The 12,638-nt window shown below is 41.2% G+C and overlaps 1 protein-coding gene across 1 annotated transcript in view; it reads right to left on the bottom strand.

Moving 5' to 3' along the window:
* Positions 1 to 12,631, bottom strand: part of LOC112142842 — a 20,547-nt gene extending 7,916 nt beyond the window's left edge. The window contains exons 1-3 of the mRNA XM_024266439.2: positions 10,752 to 12,631; positions 2,772 to 2,988; positions 972 to 1,201 (exon numbers count right to left, since the gene is read on the bottom strand). Of these exons, the coding sequence (XP_024122207.1) occupies positions 972 to 1,201; positions 2,772 to 2,988; positions 10,752 to 12,436 (2,132 nt within the window). The 5' untranslated portion in view covers positions 12,437 to 12,631. The remainder of the gene's footprint in view (positions 1 to 971; positions 1,202 to 2,771; positions 2,989 to 10,751) is intronic.
* Positions 12,632 to 12,638: the final 7 nt, after the last annotated feature.

The following is a 12,638-nucleotide window of genomic DNA, read 5'->3' as shown; positions in this document are numbered from 1 at the left end:
CTACTCTTTCCCACACCTTCATTGTATGGCTCATCAGCTTTATTCCTCTGTAGTTACCACAACTCTGCACATCTCCCTTATTCTCCATTACACTTCTCTATTTAAGTGTAATCCTCTAAAAACCGGGCGCTGTCTGCAGCCACCAGTCCCATACCCACGAAAACGAACAGGTGGAAATATGCTGCCGTAAGATTGATGTCAACCGCTCCATCCGGCTTCTCTGATAGCTCCGCCTCAAGACTAACACAACACTCAATTTATCCCTTTGTCCACAGATGATCAGCAAAAAAAAGTTCATTTTAAAAGCAGAATACTGTATAACTTTCAGTTGTGTCCTGTCTTCAATTAATTCCAGCTCAAACAGGTGTTTGTTACTCTAGGTGGGGCCCTCCTTAAGACCCCCTACACCCACCCACCCCCAATCCCTGGTCCGACACAGAAGCCACATGTGTGTGTTGTGAACCAGTGTAGAGATGATCATGCCTAATAAAGGCATATATATCATATGTGCATCCATCTTTGAAGAAGTTTGTATTATTTTTGTGGGAGAAATGCAAACATGGTGCCACAGACTCTGGGATGACGTCATGAAATGGACTGCAGCCACACGCCGCGGCAGGCACAGCTACAGGAATCGAGTCATTTTACTTCTGGGTAAGAAAACATTCACGAATTATAACTAATATTTCATAAATAATTTGTTTTTTTAGTGGTCCAAAGCTAATATATGATCATATGTATGGTTATAGTTCACTCTGAAAGGCTTAAGAAAATCATAGTATAGCCCCTTTAAGACCTTGCATATGAAAAATTCAGACCAATATCTCTACCTAATTCCCAGCCCTATGGATGAAGAATAAAAAAACACATAAACAAGTACACACACGCTCTTACACTCACAAGCACAGACAAACAAACATCCAGATTTACGTCCACTAAAATATTATAAGTATTTAGTCAGAAAAACGTACTCATGGAACTTCCCGACCAGACCGAGGTTGTACGTTTTGATGAGGTTGATGTCCTCCTCAGTTAAATTCACGTCTCTTGTGTTGATCATGTCCATTAGCTGTCGTTTGGCCTCCTCCTGCTCCTTACGTCCTCCTCCCACAATGGCATATTTTGAGGACAGTGCAGATGTCTCTTCATAGCCTTTCTGCAGCTTCACAGCAGCCGTGTATCTGGACGGGTTCTGCTGAAGCTGAGGAAGAATAAAGACAGCAGGTTAGTTTCATGACCATCCTCTTCCTTATCATCTTCATCTGCTGAAGCTCCATATATATATATATATATATATTTTTTTTTTTTTTAAGTGTTGTTTTTCCGTCTCATCCATAGTTGCCGGAATCGCCAGATCGAAGTCTGGTCACAGCCGGGTGCCCAGCTGTCAACAGCCCTCATCGAGTCCCCATGTTAATACCGTACGATTTCTAACAACCGGACGGTGGAAGTGGGACGGCAGACCCTCCTTATCAGTCAATTATCGCACTGCTGCTGCTGGACTGCCACCGAAAGTTCCCACATGTTTCTTTCAGTTAAATTTAAGACTTTTTTTAAGACCTTGCACATGAAAACTGTGAATAGATTGAGCGTCCCCGGAGAACAAATCAAGCGTACAGAATTAGCAATTGACGTTGGAGGAAAGAGAGACGTAAATTCCATTTCATAGTGATGATAAAAGTTAAAGTCCCACTATTTGTCACACACCTAAGTGTGTGAAAATTGTTCTCCGCATTCGACCCATACCCTGGGGGAGCGGTGAGCTGCAGACACAGCCACGCTCGGAAACCATTTGGTGGTTTAAACCCCCAATCCAACTCCTTAGTGCTGAGTGTCAAGGAGGGAGGCACTGGGTCCCATTTTTAGTCTTTGGTATGACTCGGCTGGGATTTGAACCCACGACCTTCCAATCTCAGGGCGGACACTATACAACACGGGTAGGGAACCCTGGTCCTCGAGAGCCACCTTCCCGCATGTTTCCAATATACCCTGCTCTGGCATGTTCTTATTGGCTAGACACACCTGAACCAGGTAACTGTTTGAGTCTCTACTCATGACTGATTACCTGGTTCAGGTGTGTCCAGCCAATAGGAACATGCCAGAGCAGGGTATATTGGAAAACATGCAGGAAGGTGGCTCTCGAGGACCTGGGTTCCCTACCCCTGCTATACCACAAGGCCACACAGAGACACTAAGATAAAGATATAACGTTTGTCTGGTTCGCAGTTTTAGCTGCATCAACCTGTAGCTACTTTATGAGAGTTAAAGCAGCGAATACTGGACACAAAGCCGTGCGTATCGCCGCCAGATCGTATACCCTTATACTGTATATCGTATATATTCTGGTCTTAAAAAGATGACAAAAAAGAAAAACTGTTTTAATCAGCGGTTGGCATCCAGTGTATTTTGACAAACGTGCTTTACTTACACAATTGTAGATTTAAAAAAATGTACTTTTAAGCGGAAGCATTTTTATGACCAAGATATTAAAGTTTTAGACGCTTTTAATTTACAGATTTTCAAATTCAAAGCTTTTGAGCGTTTTCAAGACCCCACAAGAACCCTAGCCACTGCACAGCGTTCAAATGTTTCAGGCTGGCAGCCGTAAAATTTTAACTTTTTCTCAAAACTTTTGTGCCCACAGGGTGATGGGAAAAGTGTGACTGCCCCCTCCCAATTACAAATGCCACTGTGCGGAAACCTAGCATTTAGGTTGCTGTGCAGTGGCATTTTGGGATATGTGACTATATGTGACCCTGCAGTGCACTTACAGTGGCCTGGACTTTGCCTCGAAGGTTCAGCCCCTCCTGTCGGAGGTCTTTGCAGTCTGGTCGGATGGCCTGGGCAACAGCATGATACAGGCACTCCTGGTTCTCTGAATGGACCGGTATCACAGAATCATGTGGACCCAGAACTTCAAAATGTCCACTGTAGAGGCTCTGCTCGCCACAGATCCTTTTCTTCACCTTTGAGGCAAATTCCTCATTCCTAGACACAAACAGGAACACGTAGTGGCAAAAAATTACTGATTCAAAGGGAAACAAATCAGTAAAAATATTTAATTTCAACAGAGCCAATTAATATAATGTTAGTTGTAGCTTTTAAGAACCACTTTCACAACAACTTTTATTATTGTAAAACAAAAACGTATTCTCACACCAGAAAGCTCTTAGACATGTGCATGAATGGATAGAGGTTCAACTGAAATTCTGTTGAGCTGATTCTGGCAATCTACCTACAGATCCTTTATTTTTCACATTTGCAAAGTTAAGCTGTGTTTCAGTCTAACTCCTGGATTTTCTTATGTCTTTGTGTGTTTAGTTTTCGTGTTGGTTCTACTTGCTGGAGTCTCCTAAATTTCTGTATTTACATTTAATTTAGAATCTCTGCTCTTGGTGTGTTTTTTGGTCTAACTTCTGGAGCTTTTGATTGAAAAGTCTAGCATAATTTATTGGGCGTTAGATGTAAGCTTCAATGATTGTCTGTCTTTTTCAGGCCCTGAGAAGACTGATAAATTGATTTCGGAGTTTCTTAAGTTGATTTAATGAGTGGATCTATTTGCTGGAGTCTGATGTTTGAGCCCGCTTAGTTCTTTCAGCTTAAGTCTTTGATGTGAGTTCATGTTTGTAACTATCTTCTGGAGTCTTTGATAATGGATCATGTATGGATATACTTGCTACAGTCTTTGATGTTTAAACATTTTGCACGTAGATGAAGCTGACTCAGCAACCCAGTCTCCTCCAAAAACGTTCAGTACCCACGTTTGTCCACAGGGAAAAACGTAGCAGTTTCACAAAAAAACGGGTCTAAATTATGGAATTGCTACGTCTCATTCTCTCATTCATTTCTACGGAGGTGCTCCGGATCACATGACTGATCACGTGACTTTTGAGTTTCTGCCTGTTGCTAGCAAAAACACGGTGGGATATTCACTCTTTTTTGGTGGAAAATCAGTAAGAATAAAATATTTTATGGACTAATCTTTATTTTGACAATATTTCTAGCGAGAAATGCACCCGTTACTATCAGGATATACATTTATTTTGGACATACAGTTCGTAGTTTGTCTGTTTTGCTGGACTTCTCCCCCAAAAGGGGGCTCCAAAGTCGTGAAAAATCAACGTTTCTGGTGCACGGAACGATCCCGGAACCGGACGATCAGCAGGATTTGGGGACCCGACCCGCGTCGGTGCCGTGTCAAGGTTTGGGTTAGAGTAGGTTCAGACAAACCGCCCGGACCCTTTTTTAATTCGGCCCCGAATGACTTCCGTAAAGCTAGAACGTGGTCACAGTCTGACTACTTCCGGTCGAGGACGGTCAAAAGTTTAAAAGTTTCCAGAAACGAAGATTTTCAACCATAAAAATAATGTTCCTTTATTTTCTCCCTCATAAACAAACACAAATGTCGGTTAGTTTAAGTGACAATAACGAGGATGCTTTCAGACTAAATGAAGAAAGAAAAAAAAGTTGTTTTTTTTTTACTTTTCTTTTTTTAATTATTATTTATCTATCATTATTATTATTAGCAGTAGTAGTAGTAGTATTTTTATTATTATTCATTCATTTTCTTGACCGCTTTGTCCCTTTCGGGGTCGCGGGGGTGCCAGAGCCTAACCAGGCTGCTGATGGGCGAAGGCGGGGCCCACCCTGACAAGTCGCCAGTCTGTCTCGGCCTCAATCACACACACATTCACTCACACATCGGGGCAATTTAGAGTCACCAATTAACCTATGAAGCATGTTTTTGGACGGTGGGAGGAAGCCGGAGTCCCCGGTGAAAACCCACGCATGCACGGGGAGAACATGCAAACTCCACACAGAAAGGTCCCAGCCGGGAGTCGAACCGGGGCCTTCTCGCTGTGAGGCGAGAGCGCTAACCACTGCGCCACCGTGCAGCCCTATTATTATTATGTCAATGATAATATAAATTAATGACATAAACAAAATATAATTGAAAATTAATAAATTATTGATTCTATAACAGACTCCAAGTTTAATGATTCTTCAAAGCTGTAGGGCTCAAGAGAGAATCTCACAGTTTAGACTACGTTTTTTTTCTTTATTAAAATTGTATAATAATGATACAGGTTTGTGTTAGGATTAGGGTTTATTTTTTATTTCACCTTAATACTTTTTCCTGCTACAGACTAGACAGTCGCCAACAGATCTTGCCTTTATGAACAGCTCTTCCCTCTCCCCGTGTGATGATTCTGCTGCATAAATCATAAATGGCTCAGGTCCTAAAGTTGATTCCTTGTGGAGAATACATAAATAAGATTGACTTAGAGAAATAATGGAAATTAGCAATTTGCAAATATTTCAGCTACATGCTAGCTGTGTTGACTAATTTGGGCTTTAAAAAAAGTTTTTAAGCTGTTTTGGAGTTAGGCTAATAGCTGTTTTGGCTAATTGAGGGTATTTTTCAGTTTTTTAAGCTATTTTAAAGTTTAGTTATTTTTTCAGCTTTTTCAACTTTTTCTATTTGGCATTTAGCTATTTTAGCTGGCTATCAGCTTCATCATTTTCAGCTATCTTCAGTGATTTCAGCTATCACCTTTAGCTTTTTTATCTATCAATTTCAGCAACTTTAGCTATCAGCACTCTCATCTTCAGCGGTCAAATTTTTTAAAGTTTAAACAAATGTCGTTTTGGTGTGTTCAATATCCTGTTTGGCCCACAAATTAAGGTGTGTTTTTAATTTTGGCCCCTGTGTATGCAATGGTCTTGATTTGTACATTGTACCTAATGTATTATGGAGTATTTTGTTTTTTTCATAGATTTTTCAAAGGTAATTACATTTATTAAACATCAGGTGACCTGTCCCACCAGAGGCTTGAACACTCTGGACCACAGCTACACAATGATAAAAAATGCATATCACTCTGTTCACTGAGCTGCTCTGAGACTTTCAGATCACTGCCTCCTCTCATCCAAACTCACAGACAAAAGCTGAAATCATCTAAGCCCAAAGTGAAGACTGTTAGAGATGGACGGATGAGTCAAAGATGCAAAATGCAAAGATCAGAACACCTTTGAAAATGCTTCCTCTGACCTGGATGAACTGACTGACACTGTGACATCCTAGATCAGGTTTTGTGAAGACATACATGTTCAGACCAAAACCCTCCACAAATTCAACATCAAACAATGGTTTGCAGCTAGCTGAGGGAACTAGGTAAGGACAAGGAAGAGGCCTAAAGGAGTGGGGATCGTGACCTTTAGAAATAGGTCAACAAGCTGACAAAGAAGATTACGGCAGCTAAAAGGATCTACGTACACTGCAAAGTTGACCAGTTTTCTGCAGTTTGGAGAGTCCTGCAGACCCTCATGAGAAGAGATTCCCCACCCCCACCCTGCAGAGAGCTACCATCTGGCTGAGGACCTCAACAACTTCTATTCAGGTTTCAATGGACCATAGCATCCCCTCCCCCATCACTTCCAATTTAAAGGAATGACTTGTTATATCAACTTTCTTCAGACTGAACCGCTAACCTGGACTGAGGATCTGTGAATGTGTGTCAACAGTTTCAGAAGCAGAAGATCAGGAGAGTTCCAGGGCCTGATGGAGTGTCTCCATCCTGTCTGAAAGTTTGTGCTGACCATCCGCCTCTTCAACAGCTCCACCATCATCCCAGTTCCTAAGAAGTCCCCTCTCACATGGTTAAATGACATGGACGATCCAGTCAACATAGCTCCCCACTACATCCTACACCACCTTGACTCTGCAGGGACCTATGCATGCATCCTATTTGTGGACTTCAACTCTGCATTATACCATCATCCCAGAGCTCCTCCATCAAAACATCACCGTGCCTTCCTCCACTTGTTAGAGGGGATATAGAGCGGCTAGTCCGCTGGTGCAGCCAAAGCCACCCGGAGCTGAACACACTCAAAACTGTGGAGATGACAGTGGACTTCAGGGAGAAGGAAGACAACCCCCCCATCCCCATCCTCTTCACATAGTTCTAAACAGAACAGTCACCTTTATGGAACCATACTGGTTCAGAGAGTCCACCATTTCGAGAGACCTTAAGTGAACCTCAGAGGGTTGACTTACTCCGGAAAAAGGCCCAGCAGACGTTGTAGGTGATAGTGTAAGATGTGACTGAAAAAGCAGCTGCTGTCTCAGCAGCTGCTGACCATCTTCTACACTTCCATAATTCATTCTGTCCAGACCACATCATGGATTGGTTTGGACCTACAAGCAGACAGGGGCTGACTGAAGAGAATCCTAAGATCTGCTGGGACCTGTGCTGGTACTTTTTGGTTTATTTTCCAATGCAGGAGCAGAACCTCCTCATGTAGACTTCTGCAGGAGCAGAACCTCCCCATGTAGACTCCTGAAGGAGCAGAACCTCCTCATCTACACTCCTGCAGGAGCAGAACCTCCTCATGTAGACTCCTGGAGGAGCAGAATCCACAGGAGCAGAAAATCACTTCAAAATCTTAAATGTTATTTATCCATCTAAAGATAACCTTCATAATAAATTAAATATTGACACAAACATGTACACTTGTTGCAGCACTAACATATAAACAGTTGTGCAACTTTTTCATTCATTATTATTAAAAATGTGAGAAATCCAAATTTTTCTGGTATGATTTTCAGTTCTGGTTAACCTGCAATAGTGTTCATTTCCCCCTTTTACATTTAAACACTGTTAGATTTGGTCTACAAAAAGAAAAAAAAGCATGAATTTAGTATTAATACTTTAATAATATCAGCAAAATTTGATATACATAAATGTCATTTTTTGACAGTGCCACTAGTTTTTGTTGGTTTCAAAAATGAAATACGTGTCAAAGGCTACTTTACAAGAATATAAAATCCCCAAAACCTATGTCTTATTTGAATTTTTAGAACACATTCTTGAAAGAGTTAATAGACCTTAAATTGTACTTTTTTTAATGAGAAACTGCAAGCTATAACGCATATCCCTGTGCTTTTGTCTTAAGAATAATACATTTATATGTTTACTTCTTTGGAACGTTGTTTAGACGTTGTTTACTGTTATTTTTTCTTCTCTTTCTCTTGTTCTGATTTGAGATCTTGTTTATGTATGCTGCTTTGTTCTGAGCCATTTATATTCAACAATAATTGTATATTTGAGATATTCATGCTGTATTGTTGAAATATCTTGTCAATCAAAAACATGATTGAATGGAAACAGTTTCATTGTGAATCTGTGTTTTTTTCCCAATTCCTAGAATTACGATAAAACTTTGCTCAAATATGTCATGGAAACGCAGCTAATTTCACACATTTACCACCGTGGAGCAACAGCAGCTTCTTTCTGGTTTGCCTATTGTCTTTGGCTACCACCAGCAACATAAAAGCGTTCCATTGACACCATGTATTTGAGACACCTGAAAGAATGTACGTAGAAAAAAAACCTACATCTACATCTAGAAAATTGTTCAAAACAAAGTATAAGTGTTTATACATCCTAAAATATGTTAAATCCCCCCAAAATCCAGGCGATGTCCACCATATTTTGTTCTTGCTGCTAGAAACCTTGTCCTGTGAATAAACGTTGTTGTTTACAAGGCAGAAATCACAGGAACATTATTTTTATGGTTTAGAATCTGTGTTTTGGGATCACTTATTTCCGTCTGCTGGACCAAAAGTAGTCACTGTGTAACGTTACATTTATGTTTCATTCCATGAATAACACAGCGCCACCTACTGATATTTCTAAAAAACAGTCATTGATTACTACAAGGCAGCAACCTCCAACATTTATCAAAACTCCACACTGTTGACTTACAGAACCTTGTCATTGATTTAAAAGGTATGATTGCACAGTTATATTTCCCTTTGAAACATGTTGAAAGCAATACGAAATTGATTTACAAAAAAAAACACTTGTTTATTGTTTAATTATTTAAGTCTTATTAAAACAAACAAAACCCTGAAGCATTACGTTCAAGTGAACAAATAGGAATTTATTTATAATTCAAATCGGTGAACAGCCAATCAAACGTTGAGACGTCATCTCAGCCAATCAAACATTGAGACGTCATCTCAGCCAATCAAACATTGAGACGTCATCACTAGTCGCAAGCCCCCGAGCCGATTTGACAGGCCGAGCACATCTGCTACCTACACTTGGACCGACGCGGGTCGGGTCACGAAATCCTGCTGATCGTCCGGTTCCGGGGACGTTCCTTGCACCGGAAACGTTGATATTTCACGATTTTGGAGCCCCTTTTGGGGAGAAGTCCAGCAAAACAGACAAACTACAAACTGTATGTCCAAAATAAATGTATATCCTGATAGTAACGGGTGCATTTCTCGCCAGAAATATTGTCAAAATAAAGATTAGTCCACAAAATATTTTATTCTGAGTGATTTTCCACCAAAAAAGAGTGAATATCCCACCATGTTTTTGCTGGCGACAGGCAGAAACTCAAAAGTCACGTGATCAGTCACGTGATCCGGCGCACCCCCGTAGAAATGAATGAGAGAATGAGACGTAGCAATTCCACAATTTAGACCTGTTTTTTGTGAAACTGCTACGTTTTTCCCTGTGGACAAACGTGGGTACTGAACGTTTTTGTAGGAGACTGGGTTGGACTCAGATGTTGGTTTATGATTAGATCTAAAGTATCTTCTGGAGTCTTTGAGGTTTAGACTATTTTGTTCTATCATCTTAAGTCTTTAATGCTTGTTCATGTCTTCCGTATCTGCTGGAGTCTTTGATGCTAGAGTATTTTCTGGAGTCTTTGATGTTGGTTCTTGCTTTGATCTACTGCATCTGCTGGAGTCTTTGATGTTGGTTCTTGTTTTGATCTACTGTATCTGCAGAAGTCTTTGTTGTTGAGTAAAGTTTGAATCAATTTTCTTGAGTTCTTGGTGCAGCTTTTTTGGATCTACTGTATCTGGTGGACTCTGTAAAGCTAGCTCATGTTTTGATCTATTGTATCTGCTAGATTCTTTGTTGGTAATTCATGGTTGGATCTCTTGTATCTACTGGATTCTTTTCAGGCTAGTTCCTATTTTCATCAACTGTAGTTGCTGGAGTCATTGATGTTGGTTCATGTTTCGATCTACTGTGGTTGCTGGAGTTCCAGATGTTGGTTCAGGTTTTTGTTCTACCGTAGTTGCTGGAGTCATTGATGTTTGTTCATGTTTGGGTCTGCCCCAGGGCAGCTGTGGCTACAATAGTAGCTTACCGTCACCAAGTATGAATGAGGTGTGAATGAATAATGGATATACAATGTAAGCGCTTTGAGCGTCTGGAAAAGCGCTGATAAATCCAATCCATTATTATTACTGTATCTGTTGGACTGTTTAAAGCAAGTATATGTTTAGATCTTTAACTCATTGTTGTTGGTTCATGTGTGGATGTATTTCCTACAGCCTTTGATCTTGTTTTGTATTTGGAAATATTGTAACCGCGGGAGTCTTTGACGTTGGTTTATATTTGAATCTACTGTATCTGCTGGAGTCTTTGATGTTGATTTATGCTTGAATCTACTGTATCTGTGGGTGCCCTTTGATGTTAGTTCATGTTTTTATCTGTGTTGGAGTATTTTATGGATGTGTATGTTTAGGTCCACCTGATGGAGAACTTGATGTTTGTTTGTGTCTGTTTGGTTCTACCTGCTGGAATCTTCGACATTAGTACTTGTTTGCATTTAACTGGTGGAGTATTTGGTGTTTGAGCATCTCTGGGGGTAACTGCTGCGGTTTGTGGAATAAATACAATCATTTTAGCAAATCTCAGTCTTGCAGAAGTTGTACTTACTGATGTTGATTTTCAGGCATCTTTTTCAGTCGAAGCTTGATGTCTCCAGCAGAGCTGTTTTTTCCTGGATAATAATCTTCTGAAAGCTTTTTGCCATGCTTGTCCACCACAATCACTCTGATGCCTTTGCCTTGCAGATCGTCACTCTCAGTGAGCACATGGATGTCCAGAGCTGTAGCGGGGCGGTTAACATTACCGACTTCCTCTGCATAATGATCACAGGTCTTTTTGTCAGTCTGAAGTGTTGAAGGGTGCTGGATGGCTTTGTTCAGCTGATATTTGTGGTGTTGTGAGTCAAAGAAACTCTGGGTGTCGGTCCTGCCAAATAAATTGCTAACAGCAGAACCAGCTACACGGTTTACTGCAGTCATACAGCTTTTGGTCACCAGGGAGGTCATGTGTCTGCTACAAGCCTCAACCAAGGCATCAGATACACTTAGTGCGATGAGGCTGATGAGTTCATCTTTGAGTCGCCTCACATCTGATAAATGGTCCCATTCATCCTGATCATAGTCATTATGTGGTAGATCCTTCATACTGTGTAGGAACTGAGGCACAAATTTGGTGTTGATGACATCCTCAGTGGGAAAGGAGCTGAGCATTTCTACAAACATTGTTATATATTGAGCTGTGTTCAAAATCACCATCACGTTTTTAACTTTCTTTTGGTTCTCCATGTGATGTCTTACAGAACCACAGACCTCTGAAAGGGTATTGAGAACCTTAGTAATCCTGGTACAGTCCATCATGAGGTCAGGAATTATGCTTCTCGTCAATACATCCACTGACTGGCGTATTTGTTCCTCACATTCTCTTTCTATTGTGAAGTCACTGAGCTCGTGGTCCATGGCAGTCTTTGGGACTGCAGAGCAGACGAAGCTAGTGAGAGCATTATTCAGGTGAACATTGGCTCTCACTAGAGAAATGGTCTTATTCATAAAAGCCTTTTTAAGGATCTTTTTGAATAAAGCTGTAAGTGCTGCGTCAGCAACATAGCTCAGAACATTGATGCTGCCTTGCTTGACCAGCTCCTGGGCAGTGTATTTTGTTGCTTGTTTAAAACACTGTTTCACTGTGAATCCAGAGGCATGTTTGGCTCCAGAAACAAGACCTTTAGCCCCGCTGCGCATGGCACCAGCAGCATTCTTAAGTCGCCCAAGACCCCCAAACACCAGGGACACTCCAATACTGATGGCCTTGGAAACTGCCCACTCTGCCCAGTCAAAGCCTCCTTGGATCATGCCTTTGATCCCTTGAATCATGTCTGACACCCCCTCACTGATCAGCCCAAATCCAAACTGACTAGCCGCCCCTTGTGACAGAGTTAAAACCAGAACACCTGCTGCCACCTGGAGCACACCGAGACAGAAGCAAACAAAAGCATCATAGGAGAACTCTGGTTTCTTCTTCACATCAAACACAATGCAGAGGCCGAACTCATCAAGGACCATCAACTCTTGAGTGCTGATGAAATCTTTGTTTTTGGTCAGACTGTAGACACTCGACTCCTCCACTATTGCCTGACCTTTGCTTCTTTCCAGCTCCTCCAGAATTTTCAAAGCATTTTCCATGTGGGATTTCCAAGTTCTAAAAGCGTTCATGCGGGCATTCATTTGACTCTGGAGGTTGCAGTCTTTGTGGTGAGACACAAAATCTTTTGTCACTGACAGATTGCAAAAAGCCATAGTGTTTGCTGTTTCTGATAAGTACACGTCCACTCCTACGCTTGCCTTCTTCAGAAACTGTTTTGCTTCTGAGAGGTAGTTGCTCTTTTGCAGGTTGATTATGATGTAAGCTTGATTATAAAATGCCACAGCACTGTAGAAAGGGTCCCTCTCTGCAGCACTCTGCCAGTATGACAAAGCTCCACAGTCACTTTTCTTCTTG

The sequence above is a fragment of the Oryzias melastigma genome, linkage group LG14 (assembly GCF_002922805.2).
Source record: "Oryzias melastigma strain HK-1 linkage group LG14, ASM292280v2, whole genome shotgun sequence".
NCBI classification, from domain to species: domain Eukaryota; kingdom Metazoa; phylum Chordata; class Actinopteri; order Beloniformes; family Adrianichthyidae; genus Oryzias; species Oryzias melastigma.
Note: the sequence above shows the minus strand (reverse complement) of the source record. Positions and strands in the feature narration are given on the sequence as shown.